This window comes from Penicillium manginii (assembly GCF_028828005.1).
Source record: "Penicillium manginii strain IBT 31320 chromosome Unknown utg000002l:1.0-5564898.0:1.0-5567710.0, whole genome shotgun sequence".
NCBI lineage: Eukaryota > Fungi > Ascomycota > Eurotiomycetes > Eurotiales > Aspergillaceae > Penicillium > Penicillium manginii.
In genome coordinates this window covers 4,391,526-4,418,659 of record NW_026643103.1, presented here as the reverse complement: position 1 = coordinate 4,418,659, position 27,134 = coordinate 4,391,526, and the positions used below count along the sequence as shown (strand labels likewise).

The following is a 27,134-nucleotide window of genomic DNA, read 5'->3' as shown; positions in this document are numbered from 1 at the left end:
CCCGGTCGTTCGCTTTGTAAGAGACGGGACCCAACTTTGGAACTTTGCAAGGACTCCGCCTGGGTCCAGCACACAAGCTCAGACACACCCACACAGTGTCTTGGTTCTGTCGTCTGAGTCGAGTGACATCTACTCGGTTCCTGTAAGTTTTCTACCTGGTGAAATGCCTAGGTACTACCCAGATCCCTAATCACCTTCTTCCCCCACTTCTCAATCTCGTGCCCCGCCGGATTCTCACGTCACACCTGATGCTATGTGCTAGGGCTAGGTGGTCGGCGGTCTTCTGAATGGCTCCCTGCAAACTTCCCGGTTGGCTATGAAGATTCCAAATCTTCTCCTGGGATTAGGTGTACGGCACATAGTATGGCTTGAGCACCTTGCTCGGCGCTAGCATTGAAAATATGTTGACCACCTGGGCATGAGAGACACCGCAATTCTGACATATTACTTTTTTTTTTTGGTTTTTCTCATAATAGGTCAGAAATGCTAACAAAAACATAGATTCTACAATATCCGGCGAAATATTTTCACTGGGTTCAATCCGATCAAGATGTCGAGCCATTTTAAACTGCTTCAGCAGTTTAAGCCCGACTACTCTCTCCCAGTGAATTCGTCGAGTATGAATCTCAACGCACTGGTATGCGGGTCGTGGTCATTGGACAGAAGGGACCTAAGGTAAATGGTTATTTCGTACTTGCTACCGAGATTCACGATGATTCTGGTGCTCCTCATACACTGGAGCATCTTTGCTTTATGGGATCTCGAAACTACCAGTACAAGGGCTTTCTAGACAAGCTAGCCACCCGGGTTTACTCCAGCACCAATGCTTGGACTGCCCCAGATCACACAGCGTACACATTGGATACAGCTGGTTGGGAGGGCTTCGCCCGCATCCTGCCTATCTACCTCGAGCATGTTATTGCTCCTACCCTGACTGATGAGGGCTGCTATACCGAAGTTCACCACATTGATGGCGCCGGAAATGACGCTGGTGTGGTGTACTCCGAGATGCAAGGTGTTCAAAACAACGCGGCCGAGCTGATTGACCTGGCGGCCCGTCGTGCCACTTACCCGGACGGCGTCGGCTTTCGTTACGAGACCGGCGGAATGATGGAGCAACTTCGTGTCCTCTCGGCTGAGCGGATTAGGGAGTTCCACCGTGAGATGTACCAGCCCAAGAACCTTTGTCTGGTCATTACTGGTGAAGTGGACCAGAAAGACATGCTGCAAATTTTGGACAAGTTTGAAGATACGATTTTGGACGTTATCCCGAGCCCTGAAGCCCCCTTCAAGAGACCATGGACGGATTCTAAGCAGGCGCCTGCACTGACCAAGTCTACCATTCAAACCGTTGAATTCCCTGAAGAAGACGAGGATTTCGGTGAAGTTGAGATTCGATTCTTGGGTCCGGATTGCAATGACCCTGTCCAGTGTATGTACCAAGCTATATTTGGAGGCTCGATAGAAACACTAATCATTTCACAGCTGGTGCTCTCAACGTCGCTCTGTTATATTTGGCCGGATCATCTGCCTCGCTTTTGGAAAACATCATTGTTGAGAAAGAGCAAATTGCCAGCGCAGTCTACTATGCAACCGATGATCACCCTAGTATGGAGATCCGTTTCACCATGACGAGCGTTGAGACAGACAAGCTTGCTTCAGTTGAGAAGAGGTTCTTCGAGATACTGAAAGAGGCAATGACGAAGGCTCTGGATATGAAGTATATGAGTGAGTGCATTGACCGCCAGTGCCGTGCGTGGAAGTTTAACACCGAGAGCAATGCTTCTTCTTTGGCCGAGTATGTCATCACTGATTTCCTGTATGGAAAGCGCGATGGCTCGACTTTGAGAGATGTAGCGACTCTGCAGGAGTACGACGTGATTAGAAAGTGGTCCGAGGACCAGTGGCGGGAGTTCATCAACAAATGGATTGCCGATGCCCACCACGTTACAATTCTGGGTGTTCCATCCCAAAAGCTTTCTGCCAAGCTCAAGACTGATGAAGAGGCCCGCGTTGCTGCGCAGAAGGAGCGTCTCGGCGAGAAGGGACTCAAGGAACTTGCCGACAAGCTTGAGAAGGCCAAGGCAGTGAACGACAGGGAGATCCCCGAGGAAACTCTGGCCCAGTTCGCTATCCCCGGAACCGAGTCTATTCACTTCATGGACACCACTACGGCTCGATCTGGCGCTGCTCTGAAGGCTGGACGCCCAGACCACAAGATCCAAAAGATCGTGGATGCTGATCACTCGGATCTACCTCTTTTCATCCACTTCGAACACATCGAAAGTAGCTTCGTGCAGATGGCAGTCCTCATTTCCGCGCAGTCCGTACCTGTTCAACTACGCCCCCTGCTTTCAATCTATACCGAGGCATTCTTCAACATCCCTGTTCAACGAGATGGCAAGACGATCAACTTCGAACAGGTTGTGGTGGAGCTTGAGAAGGACACCGTCGGCTATGCCATGGAAACTGCTCGCAGCCTCGGCAACTCCGAGATGTTGCGTGTTTCCTTCCAGGTCGAACTTGAGAAGTATGAGACTGCTATCGCGTGGATCCAAGAGCTGTGCTGGAACTCCATCTTCGATGTTGAGAGACTTCGCGCTATTAACTCCAGACTTCTGGCCGATGTGCCCGACAACAAGCGCAGTGGTGACGACATGCTCGCGGCGGTGCACATTATGGTTCATTTCGCGGAGGAATCCATCTCCCGGGCTCGTAGCACCCTGGTGAAGGCCCGCTACCTCAAGCGTGTCAAGCGTCTTCTGGCCGACAAGCCCGAGGAGATTGTGAGCCGTATGGAAGAAATCCGCAAGTCGCTCTTCCAGCCCGACAATATCCGTGTTGTTGTCGTTGCCGATTTGGAGAAGCTCCCTCGACCGGTTTCCGCCTGGAAGCCTTTTGTTGACCGTCTTGGAACCAGCAGTGAACTGAAGCCCATCACAAACCGCCGGGCCCTGCTGAGTGATGCAGGAAAGACCATTGGTGGTACTTCCTACATCGTTCCTATGCCGACAGTTGATTCGTCCTATGCCTACGCTACTGGCCGGGGTCTCGACTCCTATGACGATCCTAACTTGCCGGCTTTGCTCGTCGCCATCGCCTACATGAACGCTGTGGAGGGTCCCCTCTGGGTTGCAGTCCGTGGTAAGGGTCTGGCCTACGGTACCAACTTCGCCTACAACATTGACACTGGTTTCGTGAACTTCGATGTGTACCGATCTCCGAATGCACACAAGGCATTCGAGTCCAGCAAGCAGATTGTTGAGGATCATCTATCTGGTGCCTCGCCTTTCGACCCCTTGATGTTGGAGGGTGCCATCAGCAGCATCGTCGTGGGCTATGCTAACGAGCAGATGACCGCCGGCACTGCCGCCCAAGGCAGTTTCATCCGCCAGGTTGTGCGCAACCTGCCTAGCGACTACAAGGAGAAGATGCTGAAGAAGGTCCGCGCTATCAGTGTTGATGAGGTGAAGGGTGCTCTTCGTGAGACCATCCTGCCGCTTTTTGAGCCGAAGACCACGAACCTTGTTGTCACTTGCGGCACTGTTCTGGAAGAGGTAAGTTCACATGTTTCTGATATCGGAAGTCTAAACTCCCTTGCCGTGCTTGTACTAATACATATGAATAGACTCTCAAGCAAGGCTTTGAAGCATTTGGCTTCACACCAAAGGTCCAAGCTCTGAAGGAGTTTGAGGATGATTATGGTCTCAAGGCTGGTGACAACGACGAAGAGGAAGACGAAGACGAAGATGACGAGGAAGATGATGAGGAAGATTCTGAATCTGGCTCGGACGAGAGCGAAGAAGATGAAGAGTAAATGTCTTGATCGTTTAGAAGCATTGGACTGGTAGTAGCTAGGTAGACACGTTAAGACAAACTTGAATTCTGCGGAGATACGCATATAACCTATGCAAAGTACTAGTAGCATTCACTCACTCTTTTCTACAGAGAGGCCAAGACAGACTAGTACCTAAATCAATAGCTGGTTATATCTTCCAAAGTTCGCATCATCTTCTGTTCGATGCCCAGGTGGCTCCTCGCGGCTGCAGCTTATAGGTAGCTTCTTGGCCTGTGAATAGAATCTCACTCATATTAATAAGAGATGAATGCGTTGCATGATCGGGTACAGGAAGGCACACCTCCAGGACTAATACCTACTAATAGTAACACGCCATTCGGTCAGTGAGAATCCCCACGGGTAATTTGATGGTCAAGAATGATGTTCCTTCTGGCAGACGGCATCCTGCAGAGGGCAAAAGTAGTAAGTAAAATAGCCAATTAAAGGCCAATTCAATCGCTGTTATGTGATATGCCCAGGTGTCTATACCTCCTGTCATATTACTACACTCCAGTCGGTTACCTTGGAAGCACTCTGCTCGTCCCTAATCTACAAGAAGATCCCACTAGCTGAAGAAAAAGACTGCTGAATTGCGTATGATCTCACACATACTCAAGAAGAGATAATATAGTACAAGGTCTGATAAACCTGACATGTTCTGCCCAGCCCTAATGGTAGCTTTCCACCTTCATCTGTCATCAACTTGTGGACAAGCTCCCCGGGCCACGCTGTTTAATGCACTCAACCCCCAAGATATGCTTCTGCTCACTATCAAAACTTTCCCAACAAGGTGAGCTTACCAGCTCATGGCCTTGCGTCCCTTGAGGCGCCGCCGAATCAGGACAAGACGACCCTTCTGGGACTTGTTCCGGGCCAGGAATCCGGATCGTCGTTTCTGTACTCGTCGCGAGGGGTTGAATGTGTTGCGCTTCACGCCGAGGTGTGCAGTTGCCGAGAAGGCACGGCTCTGTTGTGATTGCTGGGAGAGCAGCGAGGACACCGAGGAGAGGGTGGTGGGCGTGCTTGTGGACGGGAGTCGGGAGAAGGTCTGTAGTTGTTGGGGGCGAACCGGCATGGAGAAAAGAGAGGAGGAGAAAGATCTGGCGGAAACGATTGCAGAGCTGGTGGCCTTGGTCTGCAGTGTGAATGGGCTAGCACTGGAGTGCGGAGGGCTGTCGTTAGTGCCGTGCTTGGGGTATTTGATGTTGCGGAGAGTTCATGCGTACCTGTTCACCAGGGCCCGGGGAGTGGACACAGCAGCTCGAATGGAGGGCACAGCCCTGCAGCGAAAACCAAGCATTATGATGGCCCGAATTTTAAAAAGGAGGGATAACTCGGGTGTCGTTGGGGTTGACGATAGGCTGGGAAGGCTTCGATGATGCTCGCGGCGCGGTGTCGGGAAGTCGAAAGAAAATTAAGCGCGGAGCCGCAGGCGCGGGTCCGCCTAGATGATACTAAAGAGCAACAACATGGCATTTAAAACTGGCATTGAGCTCAAAAATGAGGAATTGCTGCATACTATAAATGTGGTATTTCTAGTTTTTGTCTTTTACGATACTCTCCTGCGAAAAGATTGTCTGCACTGCACCTTTTATGGGAGAGTATATGTTACCCGATCCGGACTAGCGCCACTGAAACTTTTTTGTTGCGATGCGCCGAGCAACTCCCAATTGATTTATCCAAAGACTCTCTTTGGTCCCAAATTCGCAGTGAAAAGCTCAAACACCAGGCGCCAAACACCCGGTTTTCGAAAAATCCTACAAAACCGATCAATCGGCCATCGCAGGCTATTACCCATACAAAAATGTCCGCCCAAGGCCCCTCATCTCTCCCTCCGACCACTGTGCAAAGCACTAAGTCAATCAGCCAATCCGCCGCTCACGATTTCCTGGCCGCCTACTTGACCCGCGCAGCTCAAGACCCAGCTCTACAGCCCAATTCTAGCATCAGCGAACATGGTCCCGTTTCTCGCACCACTGCTTCAGCGCCAAACCTCATCCTCCACAATCTGAAGCGTGTGCAAGCCGGTCTGGCGGGCGAGGTCCTTGGACGGGATTTGACCGTCGCCAAGAACAACCCTGGCGAAGATTACCTGGATGTTGCCGCGGGTGTGACTGCGAACGAGAACCAGGACGAGAACGACGACAATGATCTTGAGATGAAGGATACCGACTTTGAGACCGAGGCTGAGGCCTTCCAAGAGCAGGAGCACGATGAGTCTGGCATTGATAAGGAGGAGCGCAAGCGCTTGAAGAAGGAGCGACGACAGGCCGAGAAGAAGGCCAAGAACAAGAAGGTGGACGACTCGGATTGATTATCTTGTTTCGAATCTGTTTGAGCCATGGGCGTTGTTGCATCGGGTTGGAGTTTTTTCTACTCTGTTTTATTTTCTGCTGTCTTCCCTGTCACCTTTTACGGTGTCCGGCTTATATTTACGGCTATTGAAGCTCGCTTGCTTCCTGTATATCTGTATGCATTCCATGTCTAGACAAAAAGTGTCTTTTTTGAAAAAGAAAAGTTGTAAAGATAGATATCTGAAAGCGTCCATTTTCCCAATTCAACTCAATGGAATCCTCGAGCCTCTCGCTCACCTGAACCCCCATAATCTATTCCGCACCCAACTTCGACGTAATTTCAATAATTGAGAGTTGGCCATACCGATAAAGCAACAACCGAATTTACAGCTCGCGGTCAGCGGCCTTGACGGGCTTGTCGCTATCCTCAGACTTGGAGCTGGTGACCTTGCCACCCTGCCAGCCAAGGGCAGCGAGACGCTCGGTCAGGATTGGGTGCGAGTAGTGGTAGCTGGCGTACATCCAGTCAGCGTCCATGGTGCTCAGGTTCTGGATCTGAAGCTTGAGGAGGGAGGCAGCAAGCTCATCGGAGAATCCGAGACCTTGGGCAAATTCATCTGCAGGAGATATTAGATCAGTATTTAGGGAATAGATGATATCGCTTCGAATAACATACCGGCTTCAAACTCGAACTTGCGGCTCAGAATGTTCATCAGCAGTTTGACGATGGCATCCATGGGGGCAAGAGCGTCAGAAAACAGAAGGAATCCAATCATGATAGGCTGCTCCTTGATGAAGCCGAAGGATTGATAAAGAGACTTGTTGTTGACGAAGACCGAGAAAAGAGAGAAGATGTAGAACATGTGGAACTGGGCAATGCCAAAGAGCTTGGTGGTGTGACTGAGTTTCCAGTGGCCAAGCTCATGGGCCAGAACTGCTACAACCTCTTGTGGCTCGCTCTTCTCAAGAAGGGTATCATAGATGACGATGTGCTTCTTCCAGGGGAGACCATAGAAGTAAGCGTTAGAGTGGGCACTGCGCTTGCTACCGTCGATGACGTGCAGCTCAGATAGTGGGAACTTCAGCTTCTCTGCAAGCTTCTCGACGCCAGTCTTGATTTCACCGGGCTGGAGAGGGGACAGCTTGTTGAAGAGCGGCAGGATAACGATGGGGTAGATAGTAATCGCGAACACCTGGAGGAAAACACCGAAGAGCCACAAATAATAGAAGAACGAAGTTCCAGTCGTCTGGACAATCTTGAGAATGGCACTGATGATGGGAGCTCCGAGAACTATGCCCAGCATCTGGCCCTTGAGCATATCCGTAACCCAGAGACCAACTGTCTGCTTGTTGAAACCGAACTTCTCCTCAAGCACGAAGGTCTGGTAGTATGAGACCGGGAGCGTGAGGATAGTGCTGAGGATGTTGAAACCGAAGATGAATACGAGTGTCTGCGAGATTTCGCCTTGGAACCGACCGGGGAGATACTGCGCGAGCAACAAGCCACTAACGCCCCAGAGCTTGGGAAGAACATCGCCGTAGATGAAAGCGAGATTTTGGATTTGACCGTAGAGACCGGAGAAGATGCTGAACTTGGCCTTTGCGCGACCATAAGCCTGGATTCAGAGTTGTTTATTAGTGAGTGTTTCATTACTCTTTCAGCCTTGAATAGCCTACCTGACTCTGATCGTAGACCTTCTGGGTGACCTCTCCTTCGAGAACCTTGGGAGCCTTGGTACGCTGAAGCACCTTATATTGACGGAGCGTGAGAAGGCCCTCCAGAACGAACTGGCCGACGGAGAAGCCCACGAGGACGTTCTTCCATGGGAAGAGCGGCCTGTCGAGAAGACGCGCGAGTTGCTAGAAGTGCAGTGATTAGGAGATAGATTCAAAGGGGGGATCTTGCAAAAGATATTCCCAATATTTAAGAGTCGAATTTGCAAACTCACCTCAAGAATCCACATGATGTAGACCACGCGACAATGTCAACTTGAGGGAAGGGTGATCAAAGAAGCTACTTAGGTGTTAACTAACTGGGGCGATTAGCCGCCTTAGTCAGATCAACACGACCGCAGCCCTGGAACCGCCCGGCGATCACTGGAGCCTTCTGCAAGTTCCAGTTGCAAGAATCAACCACCTAGATACTAGTACTACCTAGGTACAGATAGCCCTAGAGATTTCTATTCGATTGCTCAAAATCGAGTATTTAATCCACTTAGTATAGCCTGAAGAATCGAGTTTTTTTGGCTACATTTCTTTGGAGTCGCAAGACCTATATATCTACACAGGACTTGAATATGCACGCATGGAACACTTGAAACAAATAAAATAGAAAACCTCTTCAAAATCAACTCCCTAGAACACACAAAAGAGAAAAGAAATAGACCTTCTCTTAATCACGTGAATCATATCCCAATAATAAGTCATCCTTCGTGTCTGTTGCCAGCATGTCATTTGGACCCTTCCGAGTGGGCCATAGACATGCCCGAGGCGGACAATTGACCAAGGAGACAGTATAGGATTTTGCGGAAACCTCCACTCTATTCAACCGGGGGAATCTGTAAATGTCATGCCATCACTTTTCCGACTCGTCGTGACCGTAAAACTTTTCTGCGATTGAAAAACCGCCGAGCGTGAGCCCGAGGGTCGGCGGTCTGAGACTTGGTCGCTGGAAACTCTGGTTTTCCTAAAGCAACACATCTCAAACCAAGTGATTATCCCTCGAAACTAGACGTCATCAAAGCCATACAGCTTTAGTTAAGGACAGGCTCGAGGGTCACACCGTGAACGATGTTGGCCCAACCGATCAGACGCCCTGAGAGAAAAATTATTAGTATCTGATAAATTGCAATTTAGCTCGATTGGCGATCACTCACAATGCTTGTCAATACGACGACTGATGGCGATCTTCTCGCCGACTTCCGTACAGGCAGGGCTGGTCAGACTGAGCTTGGCGGCATCGGCCTTGACGTTCACAACCTTGGCACCAGTGGCGGTTGAGCCAATGTTGACCATGAGAACCTCGTTCTTAGCCAGCTTGGCGACCTTAGCCTGCTTACCATCGGCGGTCTTGACACCCAGTAGGCGACGGAGCAGGAAGTAGTTGACCTCAATCTCAGTGTAGATAGCGGGAAGCTTGGAGCGGTGGCCCAGAACGAAACCAACCAGACGATCGGCACGGCAAAGAGTGGGATCAATGCGGGTACCAACACCGATAAGACCACCGGGAATGGCGTAGTTGAGGCTGTTTGTCTCAGCGAAGAGAGACTCGATTTTGGAGAAGATAGGACGGCACTGGATCTTGCCGTGCTCGTCCTTGGTAACCAGACCGGGGCGGATTTCGATCTCGTCGTTGAGCTTGAGGACACCGCTGAGAATGGAACCACCAGCAACACCACCCTTGAGCTCCTCAATCTCAGCACCGGGCTTGTTAACATCGAAGGATCGAATGACCATCATGTGGGGGGGCCTGGTCGAAAGTACGGATGGGGACGGGGATGTGGGAGGTCTTCGAAAGAATTAGCAACTGCAATGAAACGAGATTTGATCTTTTTGGTCTCTTACCAAGTACTCGTTCACGGCATCGATGTTGTACTTCAGCTGGGCAGAAATGGGGATGACGGGGGAGCCGTCGGCGACGGTACCGCGGATGAACTTGAGGATAGATTGGTAGTGCTGGAGGGCGTTGTCCTCCCGCATCAGATCGACCTTGTTCTGCAGAATGACGATGTGGTTGAGCTTCATGATCTCGATAGCGGCCAAATGCTCGGAGGTTTGGGGCTGGGGGCAGGTTTCGTTTCCGGCAATCAGGAGCAGAGCAGCGTCCATGACGGCGGCACCTGAAAGCATAGTGCTCATCTATTAGAACAGGTTAGCGAGGGTCTTCAACAATTGAAGACGGAGGAACTTGCGAGAATATCGTGACCTGAAGTATCAATGATTAGCAAACCTGCTCAGCTCAGTAGTTTCGTGGGGATCGGGTTGGACATACCAGGGCAATCGACGAAGGAAACATGGCGCCTGGAGGAAGAAGGTCAGATCACACAACTCGAACCCCGAGTTGAATAAATGGGTACGTACATCAGACGGTACCGGCCCTCGCAACCTTCACGCTCACAAGGAGGATCAACCTCCTTATCACTGCTGTAACTCTTGTAGCATGTCGGACGAGGGCAGGCATCGTTGTCACACTTGTAGATCTTGGCGTTGGCGTAACCGAGCTTGATGGTGATGTTTCGCTCCAACTCGTTCTTGAATCGCACAGTCTGGACTCCGGAGATAGCTTTTACGACAGTACTCTTTCCTGTATGGAGATCGAAAATTAACACTCGTCCGAAGAGCCATAGCGGGATGAGGCATGTTGCCTGAAGAACGTACCGTGAGCGACGTGACCGATTGTACCAATATTGATAGTGGCTTGACGGGCAATGACTTCGGGTGTCAAGGGTGTCAAAGTAGACACGTCCAGAGTAGCCGGGTCGGATTGCGGAGGAAGCTCGGGGCGCGGGGCCTTGGGTTCAGGGGCGCTCTTCTTCATGCTGGACTTCTTAGGCTGATCGAGAGGCTCCTGGTCGTCGAAATCCTGGGCATTCTGAGCCTCGACAACGGGGGAACCGGCCTGAGAGAGGTCCTCGTCCGAGAAGTCTCCGTTCGCAGCCATATTGCAAAAAAATTCGGGATCGCGACAACAGCGGCTTTCGACAGGCTCGATGTATTGGAACGGTAGAGGAGGTGTTGGGAGGTGGAGGGCGGAGGGTCGAGCCGGACGAAATTTGCGGGCGATATGATAATGGAAGAATGGTATGGTGGGGGGGTTTTGTGCAGTGGAGAGCGAGCGGGCGGTGTCTGTGCTGGACCAGTTGGCCGACAGAGGCTACAAGGCACGGGGCACACTTAATTCTATGCTACAATATTTTTTCTTTGTTGAATCGACTTCAATCCATTGGCTGTTCACGGTGTTAATCACCTTGAATTCTCACGGTGTGTGTGGCATGAGTCATTGGGGACGGGAAAATCGAAAATCTTTGCCCTGACAGCCTCCGCCAGGAGACCACCATCTTCACTTAGTAGTAGAGGTACTGGGACAAAGCAGTACTAGTCAGTGCTAGTAGTAGCAATCACTACTAGTAGTTTACTACATTTACTCACATATATTTATAGTGGTAGAAAATTTAATATTTAGCTTTAAATCAGCTTCATTCATACTTTTTATACCTTAAGGATACATCCGTTTCTAACAGTACAATGGGTATCTAGTCCATGCGCAATTTACTCGTCATCACTATCCGACTCGTCGTCTTCCTCCTCCTCCTCGCTCCCTTCTTCTGAGTCGAACAAGTTTGACGGATCCTCTGCTGGCAACATGATAAAGGAAGCCAGACAGGTGATCCGGTTGCCGGTTTCATAGGTGCTCACGAGATTCCCAGTCTGAGGAATAGTAGTGTCCTTGGGTTTCTTGGAGCCCTTGCTCTTCTTCGTAATAGCAAGGTTCTTTCCATTGACCTTCCAAATCCGCACGACTCCCTCGCTGTTTCCAGTTACAACCAAGAAATCGTCACGAATCTCCTTAGCCTGGCCTTCCAGGCTCAAGACCGTAAAGTCTTTAACACGACCGGGGAAACCAGCCTGTTTACCACCAATCTGAGCCACAGGGGTAGCATAGGGGATCTTTGACTCCTCCTCGTCTTCCACCTGTTGTAGCTCAGCAGTCGAATAGAAGATGACGCGGCCATCCTCGGTTGATACAGCGAGCAGATCACCGGCCTTGTCGTTCTCCGCAGATCGGGGAACATATTTCATCTCATGAACCTTGCTTCGTGGTTCGGGAAGCACTCTGCACTTGGGTTCCGAATCCTATTGCAGATAGTTAGTATCCAAACACATGTAAAATAGGGAATCATATGGGCGTCTTACAACTCCAAAAACTACGGCACCCCATTCGAAGGCGACCGCAAACTCCTCACCGGCAGGGTTCCAGGCGATACGGCGGCCCTCGCCACTGCTCCATTTGCCTTCTCTCACACTTGTTAGCAGATCTCTGCTGAAATTCAAGACACCGGCCTTTTTTCCGGTGACCAGGTTCCACAATCGCATAGATTTCTCTCCTCGGCTGACACTCAGCATAACCTTCATGGAAGGGTGGACTGCAAAGTGGTTCACTCCAGACGGCTCGGCCCCCGGGGGTGCTGTGTCACCACTCGGACGGCCTTGAACTTTGGGGCGCGGAGCCTTGATAGTCGAGATCACAGTCCAATCCCTGGTTTTGGATACAGAGATATTGTTGTCTTCGGCACCTGCAAGAAGCTTGCTGCGAGACGGGAAGCTCAAGCTAGAGATGCTGGCGGAATGATGCAACAAGGATCCTAACTCGCGGTTCTTGGGGTTTTCGAGGATTTTGTTTCCGGCCAGGGTCGGCACGGTGGGGAAGTCATCATTGACAGCGGCAGGGGCAGCGGATAGAGAATACAGGTTGATGCGCTCGTCGGTAGCACCGCTGGCCATGATCACGGATTGATTTTGCTCGTTGGGTTTCGGGAGCGGGGAGAGAGCCAGGCAGCGGATTGCGGAGCCATGGGCCTCGAATAAGAAGCTGTCGACACATTGAACAGAGGGAACTGCGTCCTTTGTTGTTTTTTCCTTGGAGCTCAATGAGGATGCGGGGATACCGGCGGTGAAACCATGCAGCACTCGCTCGTAGGAACCAGTAACCACTTGGACTGTAAGAGCTGCATCGGGAGCTGAAGAAGGTGTGGGGGCTGATTTGACGTTTTTGGCAGGACTTTCGGTGGGTTTATCCGCCTTGGGGGCATCGGTACGCTTGCGCTTGACCATGATTATGTGTAGGTGAAATGGTTGATGGGGGAGTAAAAAAGATGAGCCGTGATGGGAGTGAAGGTCAACTGGAATTTTTTGCGGTCTGAGGCCCTATCGGACTGATAAGGATTAATGCCTTCATAATATGGCGGCAATATATCATTCCTCAGGCCACAATTTAATCGCAAGCGTCAAGGAATGTTTGAATATCTAAATTACACATTACCGCCGCGTTTGACTCGGCAGTTTGCTGGCAACACAAGCGGCCTTCAGGCGATGCGCACAATTTACTGCAGCCTTGTATCCTCCAAATTTACCCCAGAGGCTCTGCTTGGTTTCCCTACAAGCCTACCCATGGACATAAAAATGTACTTTTATCCCTGATCCTTGCCTGTACACTGGCATAAAATGGTCCTCGACTTATCCTACCATTTTGAACAGATACAGGGGAATGTATTCAAACAAGATATTTCCAAGACTTTAATAGTAGATATCTTTAATAGAGTGTATTCTAATCCAATACTGAAAATACTCCAATACCCATAGAAAAGGTCTTGAATGTAAGAAACCATACCCTAGACACCTTCAAAGTTACCCTCTGGCAAGGGGCAAGCAGTAACCAAAATTACCATACGGTTACAGCCAATACCAACGACCACCACTTTCTGGACGCAATCTCCCTTCGAATGCGGTTTCTTTCCCGTGTCAACCCGTACAGAAAAGTCCTCCCTATCCTACCTCCCATCGCTTCACGCGACAACCACATCCAATTCCATCCTTTTCAGCGATTTTTTCGATCTGAATGACCTCGGTCAATCCATTCCCTTTTTTCCCGCGTTAATCGGATGCTGTGTTCCCAAGTTAGACCTCATGCTCCGCGACGAGCTTCTCCGGTCTAAGAACGATGAGATCGCGTAAGTATTAATTCGAAAAAAAGTCCCTCTCGATCTCTCCAGGTCATGTTTTGATGTATTTGTCGCTAATTTGTCCCTAGAAACTGTTTGTTGTCGCGCAAGCGAAAACTGACCGAGTTGTATTATGCGACCGTGGGCTTCCAGGGCGCGACCGCCGACTCACTATATAATCAAAAAGAACGGGCGTTTCTCGACGCCAACGACCTTTCCAAGTGAGCCCCTTGTCTTGATTATTACATCTTGCCCTCTCAATACCAGGGGAAATTATCATATGGCTTAATTGTCCATTGCTCACACATCGCACAGAGGTCGTTACTTCGACGAAGCCACTTTACCATCGCCCACCCACGCGCGCGCGCGTTCTCCAGAAAGAAAAGCTGTCGCGTCCGCAGTAGTCACCGAAGCAAAAGCACAATCGGTCACTGGTATCACGCCGCCACCGACAGTCGACGGCCACGTTCCCTCGATCCCGACCGGATCTAGCCGACAAGGACCAGCGGACGCGATCCAGTCTGACACTGCAACCACACCAGCTGTCGCATCGACTTTAGAGAACGCTACACGACCAACCGACAATACCGGACCGGCAGCTCCACCAAAGATTTCTCAACAGGTCGAAGGAACTGCCCCGGCAGCGCTGTCCCCGACCATCGGCTTCGACCTTAAGACGAGCGCATCCGCGCTTGAAACTCCTCTAAGTTCCCAGGATCACGATGGAGCAGAGGTCAAAGTCTCTTCAGGTGCAGCGAAACCTGCAGCGAAAAGCGCGACACCGTCTCTCGAAATTCCTCCCAACACCCATACCCGAAAGAAGCCCGATTCACGACCATCTCTCCCCCTAGGCTCATCTCTTCCCGAACAACCCCTCTCTCCTGCGTCCTCTATCGACCCATATTCTAATAATACTCCCGTTCCTACGGCTGGCTCGCCAGTCACAAGCCCGGGAGAGGAGATATCTGATGCCGGAAAGATTGGTCGCCCGAGCCCGAAACACAACCGCAAAATGTCTCGCGCGGCCATGGTTCCATCAACACCGGATGAGCAGCTACGAATGGAGGAAGCCCAATCAATCCAGCAGAGCTCAGCAGACGCTGTCAATGATGTCAATGGGCCGTTGTCAAACGAGGTTATTAAAGAAAACGTTGAAGCTACAGACGAGAAGGATAGGATGGAGATTGATGAAGACACAAGCACTGAGGTTCCTGAACCTCAACCAGCCCTTTCAGATGAGAAACCTCCGGTCTCTGGGGATGCCCTCTCACCAAGTGAGCGTCTCCCTGAAGGAACCCAGGTTTCTGAAGATGCGGTTGGAATATCCTCCACCAAGAAACCGGTATCAATCCCACCAACGCAACCCGATCAAGTCCAACCAGAGCGTATGACAACACGGGTTTCCTCCGGAGCCATCCGCCATAAGTCCGTTTCCGAGATTCTTGGCGAGGCATCCAGAAGCTATACACACGACAAGAGCAATGCCACAAGCGATCATGCCTCCCCCGACAGTGTCGCGCGCATGCGGTTCAAGGACCGCAAAGAGAGGGAAAAGGAGAGAACTAGAGTATCCACTGTCGTTTTCCCAAAACAGACTCCATCTCAACAAGACAAGACCGATTCACTGGACCTCGCTCATTCGGAATCTGGAGATGTGGTCGCCAAACTCAACGAGGAGCAGGACTATCTTTTTACTCTCTTTTTGAACAGGGCATATGCGCCTCCTCGAGGATCAAATCTTAACACTCTTCTAGCATCTGCTCACAAGACATTGAGCACCTCAAACCATCTTCTTGAGTACCAGGAGCAAATGGACTGTCGGACTTTACGCCGTATCTACGGACTTCAAAACGCCAATCGATGGCCTTTGCGGCAGATGAAGCGATCTCAGGAGCCTCCTCGACAGGGCACCCATCTGGACGTCCTTTTGGATCATATGAAATGGATGCGTACGGATTTCCGCGAGGAACGCAAGTGGAAACTAGCAGCGGCGAAAGGTTGCGCTGACTGGTGCGCGGAATATGTGAACAGCGATGATGAACACCGGGCTCTGCTCCGCGTAAACGCAAAGATACCTTCACCTTCATCAGCACCGGAAGATGCTTCCAAAGCAGGCATGGTTTCTCCTTCAGAAGATGCAGGCGATGAAGCCCTGGATGCATCACACCCTACCCCAGACCTAGTTCCATCCGCCGAAGAAGAGTCGGTTAGCGATGGCTTCAATGATGAGCCAAGGCATGACATCCACGACACCGTTGCCCCCGCAGCTATATTCTCCCTCGGATCTGACGAATTCAATTTCTCCCTTGAAATGAACCCTGTCGCCGAGAAGTTATTGGACGAGCTTCCGCTTTATGAGCCACTGAGGATTGGCCCAGAGATGCAGTTGCCAGATTTCAAGCAGCCACCCGATTCAACTTGGAAAACGGAGATTCTTCCCGTATCGAAGTTCGCTTCGACCAAGATCAAGTTCCATGATGACCAAGGCCCCCGCAAACGCAGCCGCTACGATTATACTCAGTATGCCTCTAATCTGGAAACTCGTTTCGTGGAGCTGCCACCAGAACAGGACAATGTTGCCCTCTTTCGCCCCGAGAACAAACATATCCGTGACCGTATTCATCCTGGCCATTCGTTCCGTCCTCCCACAGAACATCCGATGCCATCGGTTGGATTTTTCGAATCACGACACTCTTCGCAATGGACAGTATCCGAAGACGATGAACTTCGCCGCCTGGTCAAGGAGTATTCTTACAATTGGTCGCTCATTTCAAGTTGCTTGACTCCTCCATCATTGTTCACGTCTGGGGCCGAGAGACGAACACCGTGGGAGTGCTTCGAACGATGGGTAGGACTGGAAGGTCTACCAGCGGACATGTCGAAGACTCAATACTTCCGGGCCTACCATCAGCGACTAGAATCGGCCCAACGAACAGTTCTTGCGCAGCAACAGGCTGCTCAGCAGCAACAGCAGCAGCAACAGCAGCAACAAGCTAATAATGGGCAGGTGCAGCAGCCCATTCGCCGTCGGACAACCCAGCCTCTACGGGTGGATCGGAGAAGATCTTCTCGACATCTCGCGTTGCTGGATGGTATGCGTAAATTGGCAAAGAAACGCGAGACAATGTTGCAAAAGCAGCAACATGCTTCTCATCTTGCCTCGCTCAGAAAAGCAAATGAAGCAAACCAGCCAAAGCCTCCCATCTCCTCGCCAGCTGAATTTAGTCGTCTTAAGTATGACCGTGAGATGAAGCTACAGGAACGACAGGAGCACTATCGACAGCAGATGATCGCCCAGCAACGAGCAAGCCTCGTGGCTCAACGCAGCGGACAAGTACCGAACCAACAGCAGCAGCAACAGCTCCAGCAGCAAACGCAGCAAACGCAGCAGCAGATGATGAACGGTCAAGGCCGATCGCCAAATAACATGCCACCTAATGCTGGAAATGCCGGGATGGTCAATGGCGCTCCGAACGGAGCGTCCACTGGGATGGCGCCTGGCGTTGGGGTTAACCAAGCTCGCACACAGCCGATGCAGGGGATGCCGAATGGGGCAACGCCAGTGAATGGTCAAATCCCAGCCAACCCCATGGCGATGAAGATGATGCCACAGAATCAGATGCAGCAGCCAGTCGGCTCGAGACCTGGAATACCCATGCAGGCGTCTCCTGATAACGCCCGGGTAATCCGCGAAGCGAACCGGCTCCAGGAGCAACAGCGCCTTCTGCAGTCTCGTCAGCAACAACCAGTTCCCCACCAGCCAGGCCAGCCTCAACAAGCGCAACAGCAATTCCATAATCAGCAGTTCGCACCGCAGGGCTCCCACTCACCTAATCTGACTATGCCGAATGTGAACGGCACCCCGAACAACCCTGCAATGATGGCCGCTATGCAAGCCCAGGGCGGAATGCAGAGCCCATCTTTCCACGGCGGCACACCGCAGGGTGTGTCCACCCCTTCGCCGCGCATGGGTCAACCGAATGGACTGTCCAGTGGCGTCGTTCCAACCATCAGTACCTTCCAGAGTCAAATCCAGCGTGCCAACCCCAATCTCCCGGCAGAGCAAGTGAACAAGCTGGCTACCGACCGACTCAACCAGTATCAACAGCAACGTATGTCGCAGCAAGCGGCTATGAACGCAGCGGCAGGTGGTATGAACAATGTCCAGAACAATTATCCGGTTCCGCACGATGGTAACTTCCAAACGCCTCAGCAGCCCGGCGTGCCTAATGGCAACCCTGCCATGCAGGTCCCTCAAAACCAAGGATTTTCTCCAATGATGAGAGTCCCGCAGGCCAACCAGCAAAACCGAGTCAATGTCACCAGCTCCCCGGCCATGAACGGAGCTGTTCCCCAGACGAGCCGGAGTGCAACACCCCAAACCCAGCGCAGCGGCAGCGCACAAGCCGGAGCGGTGCAGGGCTCCAGCAAGAGCCCCCACCCCCCAGCAGCCCAGACAGCGAGCAGCTAAGAGGGTATATTTATTTTCCCACTCTTTATCCTCCTGTCACCACCTCTACCTACCTCTACCCCCTTCTACCCCCTTCTTCCTTTTCAATTGTAAATACCTTTTGAACGTACCCGTCTTATCTTGATTTATTGCCTCTGTTTTAAGGTGCGCTGGTGGACAAGGATGGCGGCGCCTCTGATCTTTTTTTTCTTTCTATTTTACACCCTCTCTTCCTCCGATGCCCTCACATTTCGATTTTTTTTTCCTTTCCTTTTCACCGCATGCGTTGTCCTCTTGCCTCTCACGTCCGAACCCTCACCGTGTTCATTAATCTAATGGACCAGATAGAGCGCTGGCTCCAATATTACCAGCGCTGGATATCTGGATTTGGGCATGTATTATCCATGGGATGGCGAAAAACTCTGGGTCGGTTTTATAACCCAGGAATTGACGAACATGAATTGTATGATTAGTTTCGAGTCTTTCCACTTCCATTTCTACTACGTAGTACTAGATAGTAGAGACTGAGCATGTGGTAGCATGGTACCATACTATCCTACCCAAATTGGACTGAGTAGGCAGAAAGCCTAGCCTCGCCACCGCCCCGCCGCGGAGCTTCAACAATCTTGAATCTTTAATCTCCAGCTTCCTTCAATATCCACACCTATTTGAAATTCACTGTCTGCTACGATGCCGCCCCCGTCGCAGGCCCCTAGCGACCGCAATCACGGCAGTTCAAAGCCCTTCTCCCTCTCCTCCAGCTCGAAGGAGCCATCTGCAAAAACCACTTTTGGCTTCCAATCGACTCGCAGTCGTCCCGAGTCCTCAGCAAACAAGGCACGATCTCTCCCACGCCGCCCGCATAACCTCGGCCATGATGAATCCTCCGATGAAGATGAACAGCCCCCGGTCCACGAGGAAGTGTCTGGATTCGACACGCATACCGGCGGTGCTATCACCATCGACGGCCAAGCAGTTATTGATGAGAAGAAGCCGCTCGTCATTCCCGTCACAAGCCAGAATAACTGGCGTGATCGGCCTGGTGTCAATACGAAGAAAGGAAAAAAGAATCTGCTTCCCCGCGAGGTTCAAGCTATGCAAGAAGCGCAGAAAAATGGACAAGCCTCTGCTGGAGGTGCCGTCGAGACGGAAGGACCGAGCATGGCGTTTGGCTTAAGCTTTGCCAAAGAATCTATAGAAAACGAGAACATTGTTCCCACTCCAGATACCGATCAGCCTATGCGGGACGCGAAGCCCGCTGAGGAAAGCAAGCCCCTCACGGATGACCAGCTTGCGCTCCAGGCTTTGATCAAGGAGAGCACAGGTGAGGTTGAGAGGAGGTCAGATCTCGTCATTGAAGCCTCGAAAGCGCGTGACTACGAGGAGGACGACACACTCGGCCGCTATGACGAGTCGAGCTCTTTCAAGACAGACGTGCAGTCGCGGCCCGAGCCCGCCACACTTGACCAATACAATGCCATCCCCGTCGAGGAATTCGGCGCGGCGCTTCTTCGAGGTATGGGGTGGAAAGATGGCCAGACTATTGGAAAAGGCAACTATGGCTCTTCTGAAAATGCAAAGAAAGCCAACGAGCCTCGTGTCCCGCCGCGCCGCGCCGGGTTTCTAGGTATTGGTGCGAAGGATTCTGGGAAGGGCGCAGAGGTTGAATTTGGCGCATGGGGCAAATCGGCAATGCGCAAGGCATCACGGAAACAAGGCGAAGAGAATGCAGATGGTCAAACCGAGGGTGTTTATATGCCTGTCACCATGCGGAATAAGAACACTGGAGAGTATATCACGGAGGAGGAACTCGCAAATAAGAAGAAGGAGGCCAAGTCCATGCCCGACGCAGATGATTGGAAAGAACGACGAGATCGGAACTTAGAGAAGAGTGGGCGTGATAGAGATCGGGACTATCGCAGAAGGGACTATGACGACGAGCGTTCCGATCGGATGTCCGGGTCCTCGTCCTCGCGTCGTGATCGCAGCCGCTCTGCTGGCCGCCATTCTTCCTCTCGACGCACCAGGTATGACGATGATGACCGCCGGAGAGATGATCGGTCTTCTCGCGATTCTGACCGGGATCGTCGACGGGCTCGCGATGATGATCGAGACCGAAAAGACCGAGACTCTGATCGAGACCGATCCCGCCGACACCGCAATGATGGATATAGCAGCCGCTCGTCTCATTCATCCCGACACGATCGTGACCGTGACCGCGATTCTCATCGGCGTCGCCGGGACGACTGATTTTATCCCAAGCGAACCAACCCCTTGTATATTACGAATTAGCTATATAGCATATGCAGCGAACTGAGAAGATGTTAAACACAGCCCTAGATAGAGATACCCTGGCCGTGTGCTATATGTGCTAGTTATATGGCACTGTTGGAAATTTAATTTTGAGAATAATGGACATGAAATTTGAATCTATATGAGAAAGTAGATGGCTTTTAGTATCCTATCCCACTCCCAAGGTAATCCCAAAAGCAAAGGCGCCATGAATATACACAAAATACAAGGCTTTTTAAGCCTCCAACATGATGACGTCCTTCTCATGCTCAGCTTCTCCCTCATCCAGACTCATCAGACCTCCAAGGCCAACGCCGCCGTCCATCTCGCCAAGAACCCACTCAACAAGGTAGCTGTCGTCAGTCAGCTCCTCGATACGCTTGTAGTGCCTCTCGGTGTAGAGCGCCAATGCCTGGAGGATATCCTTCATGCCCGCGGCAATGCCGCCATTCTTTCCGCGCACGGATTGCGTAGCGAGCTCCACAAACGTGGAGGCAGGGTATGAGCGGAACAGAGCGAAGAGAATACGCTGCGCAACCCGGGATGTACGGGCATTAGTGTTCCAGTCACGAAGACGGAGCAGCAGGGTCCGCAGATTTGTTGAATCCAAAGTCTGCAATACCTCGTCGATGGACGGGTTACCGGTCAAACTACCAGTAGCACGTTCCCTCTCCTCGTCTGAAAGGGTTGGACTGTCGGCCGCATCAATGGCAGAAGTGAATAGAGACAGCAGGCGGCCAGGGTGATTGAGTTGCAGAGCCAGGGTAATGGCCTCGCGGTACGCTCCAGCGCGAATGTAGTTCTGCAGTTGTTGGTCCTGCTCAATTCGCTCGGAGTTGGCGTTCACGGCAGCGGTGTAGGTGGCAGAGGTGGTGTCGGTCCAGCAGGTGACAGTAGCATCTGCAGAGCCAGAAACAAGGGCGTACGGGGTCGAGTTAATTTTGGAGGAAGTGGGTTTGGCGTTGGTGCGAGAGCCCGAGGGGTAAGGAGTGGCAAGTGCCCAGACTCGGTCTGTGTGGTTATCCAAGGTGCATTGCACCTCCTCAGTCCACACGTCCCAGATCTTCACAAGCCCATCGGCACCGGCCGATGCGACCAGGGGCCGTGTTTGGACATTTTCCTTGTGAGCAGAAGCTTCTTCGTCCTCATCCTCGTCTTCAACCTGTGGCTTGGAGACTTGTGGGGGCGGGAGCCAAATGACCTTCAATACGGAGTTTGAGTGAGACTCCAAGGTCAGGAGGCAGCTGTAATCCGCCAAGTTCCAAATCTTAACGGTTTTGTCACCGCTACCGGTAGCGATGATACCCTTATTTGTGCTGGTGCCTGCATCGGTGTTGATGACCGGAGTGTTCTTTGGGCAGAAACGCACTCCCCAAACACCACGCTTGTGCCCACGCAGGATACCGATTGCTGATCCCTCATCTGCGTCGAAAATCTTGACGGTACGATCCTGGGAGGCCGAGGCGAAGAGAGTAGAGGTGGAGTCGACATCAATACAGTTAATGTCTTTCTCGTGGGCCTTTCTGGTATAGATTGCCTTGGGACTGTGAGGTGTGTCATCCTTGAGGGGAGTCAGTTTTCCGAGGTCCCATCGCTTGATAGTCTTATCTTGTGAGCCAGTGATGAGGAAGGCCGGCGGGTGGTTAACCGGGTCGTTGTATGCGGCGCTCTCAACCGGCGGTGGAGCACGTGGGAATGCAATGGCACCCAGAGATTCAGCGTGACCAGTGAGGATCGCGAAGCAGGTATATGACGAGTTCTTAGGATCGAGACGGAAAAGTCGGGCAGTGTTATCTTTGCCGGCAGTCACAAGCCAGTGTCCGGACCAATCCACGTCCATAGCAATGATGATATCCTCATGTCCCTCCAGATAAGCGATATCAGCACCGAAGAAAGCATCACCGTCGGCCGAAGGTCGGTCAGCAGAAGGTGCCACAGAGACAATGCGGATACTCTCGGTGTTAGTAGCCAGTGCAAGCATTGATCGATCGGGGCCAACAAAAGCACAATCAATGATTTCGTCGTCATTGCCAGAGATACGTCGAATTATGGTCAATGGCTCCAGGGTTGATCCTGGTTTGTAGCTTATCAAAGATTCAAGGGAATGGAGACGAATCGTCTGATCTGCATGCACAGTCATGGCAAAAGACATGCCCGGAGAGTACTGAATAGCAACAACAGACTCAAAATCCTCGCCCGCCTCTTGCTCTTCTGTGATTTCACTGCCGCGGTTGACATCGAAAGCCCTCAGCTTGCCATTCTCACCACCCACCACACACACACCACTGTCTGCGATGAAAGCGGCGGCCTCGACAGATTCCAGTACGGGAATGATTCGGCGTTGCTTGTAAGTGCGAGCATCGTGGATGATAACTGTCTTGTCACGGGAAGCCGAGAGCAAGGCGTTTTCGGTCGCAGAAAAAGACAAGCTTCTCACCAGAGAAACGTGAGAGTCGAGCGAGGCAACGGCCTTCTTCTTGTGAAGATCAAAGACGCGGACGCGGCCCTCCTCACTACCGGAAGCCAGTCGGAAACCAACTGCTGAGTCGATATCTTCCATATCTTCGTCATCGCCAGATGCAGCCTTCTTGGACTTCTTGGAGGACTTGGCATTGCTATCGGAGACCTCAACCTCGAAGAAGCAGAGGGCCGAAATCACGCCACGGTCGTTGAAAGTATGCGTGACATATCCACCCTTGATATCATGGACCTTTATGGATCCATCTGCAGCACCGGTTGCTAGCAAAGTACCGGTGCGGTCAATTGCGGTTGTTACGACAGGCGAAGTGTGGGGTTTGAGGGTGCGGGCAAGTTTTGCCTCGATGACCTGGGTCTTTTTCTCATCAAAGTCGAAGGGGGAAAGTGAATAAATGCGCATAGTCATTGAGCGCGAGCAGACGATCGCATGCGACGCAGAGGGCGTGACTAGAGGAATTATCAGCATCTCAAAACTTTAGAAGCATCTCGAAGTAAACGTACTGGCTAGACTGGTGATAATCTCGCCATCCTGTTGTAAAAAGGTTAGTAAGAGTGTTCCACGAGTAGAATCGGACACATTTAACTCACTCCTTCCAAACTGGCGAGCTGGTCGCCGGTTTCAAGGTCAACGATGTTCGCATCTTCACCGACGCAGCTGAGCAAGATGCGGCCACTGGCATCAAGCGCGGTACTTCCACCGGTATAGATGGGTTGGAGGGTCTTCGAAGCCTCGAAAGTGGTCTTCACAATTGCTTTCGACATGGTGTATATCACCGGCCCTTGCACTCCGCCCACTTTGAAGGTCGGAGAATGCGAAAAGCTTGGGGCGACTTTTTTTTGGTGTTTGCACATTTTGCACCTTCCCCGATAAGATAAGCATCGCGGCACGTGGTCTCCCTTCCTTCCAGCTGTGAGTCCCATTCGAAACAACTCATCTTCTCTTTTCTATATTCAAGCTTTGTTCTTTTCTCTTCAATTTTCCAGAAGCAAGGATATAAGGTTTACAACTGACAAGCTCATTCTCCTCTTGGGAGATGAACACCCAGTCGGGCTCATCGCTATGGGCCGACAGGCATATTTGAACCGGCTCGCTTTGGTAAGCTCGACCTTTATGCTTTTACTTCATTGAATCCTTTTGTCATTCTTTCGTTTTTACTCCAGTATGGTGACATGTATGTATGTTGCTTCCTCTGGGTATTCTCATGCCCACAAGCCAACACAATCCATCCGTCTAAACCAGTTTCTACCAAGCCGCTGCCATCTCAGTATTTCAGTATAACTCTATTGTGATCAGCTTGTTAATATATAACAGGGTCGGTCGCCTTATGAGCCACCAGAGACTGCTACCGTTGACCCTTCCAGTCCCGTGCGGAGAGTTTCACATATTCATGCCGACAGCTATATGCAACAATATGACTCTCGCGGACATCCAGTGAATCCAGAGTCCAAGAGCCTCGGACGCGCACTTAGAAAAGCTAAAAATGATATTCTCTCTACAATGGGAATCGTTGTCAGTGGCGAAGACCGTAAGGCCAGTTCTTCCAATGAACAGCAGCGAATCAATCAGATAACGGCCGAGAATGACTTTGGCCTGGTGATTACCACCGCTGATCAACTTTTTGTCTTCTTTGGATCCTGGTGGACATCGTCTCTCACAGGAAGGATACAGGTAGGGATGTTCGTTATTCTCCGAAGACCAGACATATACTGACATTCGCATTACTATATCAAAGACATTCAGACATTACACACATGCTGCGCTGCTTGATGTCATACGATCTGAACGGGGCACCACGGGGATCTTAGGATTCTATTTTGCTGGGATTCCGGCGTGGGCGGTCTCGAGTGGATTGGCCATTGCTCGTGACAATCCCTGGAAGCGTACATGGACTGCGATTAGGGACTACGTTGTAGGCATCACAGGCAATGGCACCCTCTCGCTGGCTGTTCGTGCGGTGTCTATACTCACGTACTTCACGTAAGTATCTCCTGCCTGCGAGAACTAACCGACGAATTCTAACATCTCCCTTCAGTGCTAGAAGTTCACTTTTAGTTTTATCCGTTGAGGCTTACATGTACTCAACTCTCCAAACACTTTCCATTATCCCACCGAAAGCCATCCCGGGTTTTCGAGTACTCATCCCTTTTGGAGAGGAGTCTCTCATCAAACTTCCAGATCTCCCAACGGACTTCTCTGCCTCTGCTATAACCGGCTTCCTATTGCGCTTGCTAGCCTCGCCGGGGGTTCTAACATTCATCTATGCATTTTACTTGCGCCCGGCGCTAGAAGAACGTATATACCGTCTGATCCGCCGCCAGGTACCAAAGCCGATACTCGCAGATGAGTTGTCAATCAGGGTTGCCTTCGAAGAGAATCTGGTCGAATGGGTGGTGCCAACCCTAGGACGGCGTGCGGACGAAGAGACTCGCCGTGCTAAACTCACGTTATTCCAAGATATGCAATGTGAGCTTGTTGCCTTCCGAGAATGGTTGTTTTCGTTCTTTGGCTTGTTCTCTGGCAATGTGTCTAGTCAGCAAGCTATGGAAGCTTCCAGCCAAGAGAGGATAGAAATTCTTAGAAATTCGATCGAAACACTTCGACACGAGCTCGAGGAGGTACAGCTTCGAAATGACCGCACAGAGGATGGGGTCGTAGCTCCCTTTACTGAGACCCCCGGGACCTATGCCGCGCCGAAACACCATTGATCTTGGACAAGCAGGACTTGCGACTCTTCCCGAGGGAGCAAGCCTAGATGATGGCGAGATGCGTTTTGGTATTCCTCAGGTCTTGACAAATGAAAATCGCATGTCTCAATCACCGGGGGAGATGAGCAATGACTTCTTCTCTGAAATGGCAACTATAGGACGGACCAGCGCACCATCGCACTCGACCGTCTCGAACACTCAAAGCCTGCCAAGCAACTCACAACAAACAGAAGTGACATCAAGAGGCCGGCAGAACTCTCGTTCAAATACTCTATTCTCGCGCCCATCGTCCCCGGAGACCTCGCCCCCGACCTCGCCCCGGGTTAGGGCTTCATTGATTCACCAGAGCTCAGACATCATTACAATGCAACTAGAATTGCTCGGCAACCGAACTCGAAATGCGCGTAACCCTGCTTCTGTCTCAAGCTCACATATTCCGAGATTGGGGGCCAACAATGCTGGCCTGCGCCGCTCATCTGCTGTTGATCGTCGGTCAATTGCCGACTTTCTAGAGGCACTAATTCTCAGCCAGGCCCAGCAACAAGCGGCACAATCTCCAATTTCGGGTATCCAGGATGACATTTCAAACATCGCCGTGGAACCAAACCCTGCAACTGGACATGATGCGCCCTTGATTGAGGATGAGGTCCAAAACGCCACGGAGGAAGGTGAAGTGATAAATCTAGACCTAGATGGCCATACCGCGGTTGAAATCTCGCAACCTGCTGTCCAAAACATCCTTCCAGATGGTGTGGAAGAGCCAAGTGACGTTAGTGCTCGTCCCTTACCATCTTCAGCAGCTATAGCGACCACACAAGATCTCTCGCCCGAGGTGATAGACCAGCTCGACGCACCTGACTCTCAACCCCCAGCACCCTCTGCGTATCCATCGTCCAATGCGCACCGAGTGACTCTACTCTCTGCTCACCCTGTGGATTCACTTGCATCACACCTCGCTGCGATTCTGAGCAATCTCGTTCTTGCCCCACTCGAATCGTTGTGTCACCGTTCGCTGGCGCACTCCTATCTCGCCACACACGCCTCTTCAGGAGCTCAATTGTCCGACCTCCATCCCCTGAACCTCTGGTTCGGCGGGATCTCTTGGGTGGACATTGGTGCTTATACTGGTAGACTTATACTCATGAGGGGCATACAGGCTGCCTTGAGAGCAGGCGTATGGGGATTCCTGGTTGGCTCGACGATGAGAATTGGGAGGAAATTCTGCGGTTGGGGCACATTATGAAAAGAGCAACTTCTTTGCATAGCATTCGGGGCATTATTTTTTATAGCATTTTAATACATATCATGCCTTTTACGATTGGCTAGGTGATTGACGAAGAAAAGTGTAACGTAAATCG

General features: G+C 51.4%; 10 protein-coding genes across 10 annotated transcripts; 5 read left to right on the top strand and 5 right to left on the bottom strand.

Moving 5' to 3' along the window:
• Positions 1–550: 550 nt before the first annotated feature.
• N7533_002944 (putative zinc metalloprotease) lies at positions 551–3,817 on the top strand (the record flags this gene model as incomplete). The annotated part of the gene is given in 4 exon segments (XM_057099594.1): positions 551–604; positions 619–1,432; positions 1,486–3,557; positions 3,629–3,817. 4 exon segments carry the CDS (start codon positions 551–553, stop codon positions 3,815–3,817), a joined length of 3,129 nt encoding a protein of 1,042 aa, XP_056964730.1.
• An 817-nt stretch (positions 3,818–4,634) lies between these two features.
• N7533_002943 (mitochondrial 54S ribosomal protein bL34m) lies at positions 4,635–5,138 on the bottom strand (the record flags this gene model as incomplete). The annotated part of the gene is made up of 2 exons (XM_057099593.1): positions 4,635–4,995; positions 5,065–5,138. The coding sequence occupies 2 exons, from the start codon at positions 5,136–5,138 to the stop codon at positions 4,635–4,637; spliced, it is 435 nt and encodes a 144-aa protein (XP_056964729.1).
• A 504-nt stretch (positions 5,139–5,642) lies between these two features.
• On the top strand, positions 5,643–6,152 carry N7533_002942 (uncharacterized protein; the record flags this gene model as incomplete). The annotated part of the gene is made up of 1 exon (XM_057099592.1): positions 5,643–6,152. One exon carries the CDS (start codon positions 5,643–5,645, stop codon positions 6,150–6,152), a length of 510 nt encoding a protein of 169 aa, XP_056964728.1.
• Positions 6,153–6,516: 364 nt separating this feature from the next.
• Positions 6,517–8,096, bottom strand: N7533_002941 (zinc metalloprotease; the record flags this gene model as incomplete). Its single annotated transcript, XM_057099591.1, has 4 exons — positions 6,517–6,749; positions 6,809–7,748; positions 7,810–7,992; positions 8,082–8,096. 4 exons carry the CDS (start codon positions 8,094–8,096, stop codon positions 6,517–6,519), a joined length of 1,371 nt encoding a protein of 456 aa, XP_056964727.1.
• A 789-nt stretch (positions 8,097–8,885) lies between these two features.
• N7533_002940 (translation initiation factor eIF2 subunit gamma) lies at positions 8,886–10,792 on the bottom strand (the record flags this gene model as incomplete). The annotated part of the gene is made up of 7 exons (XM_057099590.1): positions 8,886–8,947; positions 9,009–9,640; positions 9,704–9,990; positions 10,044–10,057; positions 10,124–10,152; positions 10,213–10,435; positions 10,510–10,792. 7 exons carry the CDS (start codon positions 10,790–10,792, stop codon positions 8,886–8,888), a joined length of 1,530 nt encoding a protein of 509 aa, XP_056964726.1.
• Positions 10,793–11,400: 608 nt separating this feature from the next.
• Positions 11,401–12,963, bottom strand: N7533_002939 (putative 60S ribosome biogenesis protein Mak11; the record flags this gene model as incomplete). Its single annotated transcript, XM_057099589.1, has 2 exons — positions 11,401–11,985; positions 12,046–12,963. The coding sequence occupies 2 exons, from the start codon at positions 12,961–12,963 to the stop codon at positions 11,401–11,403; spliced, it is 1,503 nt and encodes a 500-aa protein (XP_056964725.1).
• An 852-nt stretch (positions 12,964–13,815) lies between these two features.
• eaf1 (MYB and HSA domain protein) lies at positions 13,816–18,321 on the top strand (the record flags this gene model as incomplete). Its single annotated transcript, XM_057099588.1, has 3 exons — positions 13,816–13,859; positions 13,940–14,071; positions 14,166–18,321. The coding sequence occupies 3 exons, from the start codon at positions 13,816–13,818 to the stop codon at positions 18,319–18,321; spliced, it is 4,332 nt and encodes a 1,443-aa protein (XP_056964724.1).
• Positions 18,322–18,990: 669 nt separating this feature from the next.
• Positions 18,991–20,550, top strand: spp2 (spliceosome ATPase-activating subunit SPP2; the record flags this gene model as incomplete). The annotated part of the gene is made up of 1 exon (XM_057099587.1): positions 18,991–20,550. One exon carries the CDS (start codon positions 18,991–18,993, stop codon positions 20,548–20,550), a length of 1,560 nt encoding a protein of 519 aa, XP_056964723.1.
• A 277-nt stretch (positions 20,551–20,827) lies between these two features.
• On the bottom strand, positions 20,828–23,832 carry N7533_002936 (U3 snoRNA-associated protein UTP13; the record flags this gene model as incomplete). Its single annotated transcript, XM_057099586.1, has 3 exons — positions 20,828–23,517; positions 23,572–23,599; positions 23,659–23,832. 3 exons carry the CDS (start codon positions 23,830–23,832, stop codon positions 20,828–20,830), a joined length of 2,892 nt encoding a protein of 963 aa, XP_056964722.1.
• Positions 23,833–24,130: 298 nt separating this feature from the next.
• On the top strand, positions 24,131–27,019 carry N7533_002935 (uncharacterized protein; the record flags this gene model as incomplete). The annotated part of the gene is made up of 5 exons (XM_057099585.1): positions 24,131–24,166; positions 24,383–24,739; positions 24,804–25,048; positions 25,104–25,686; positions 25,727–27,019. The coding sequence occupies 5 exons, from the start codon at positions 24,131–24,133 to the stop codon at positions 27,017–27,019; spliced, it is 2,514 nt and encodes an 837-aa protein (XP_056964721.1).
• Between the last annotated feature and the right edge of the window lie 115 nt (positions 27,020–27,134).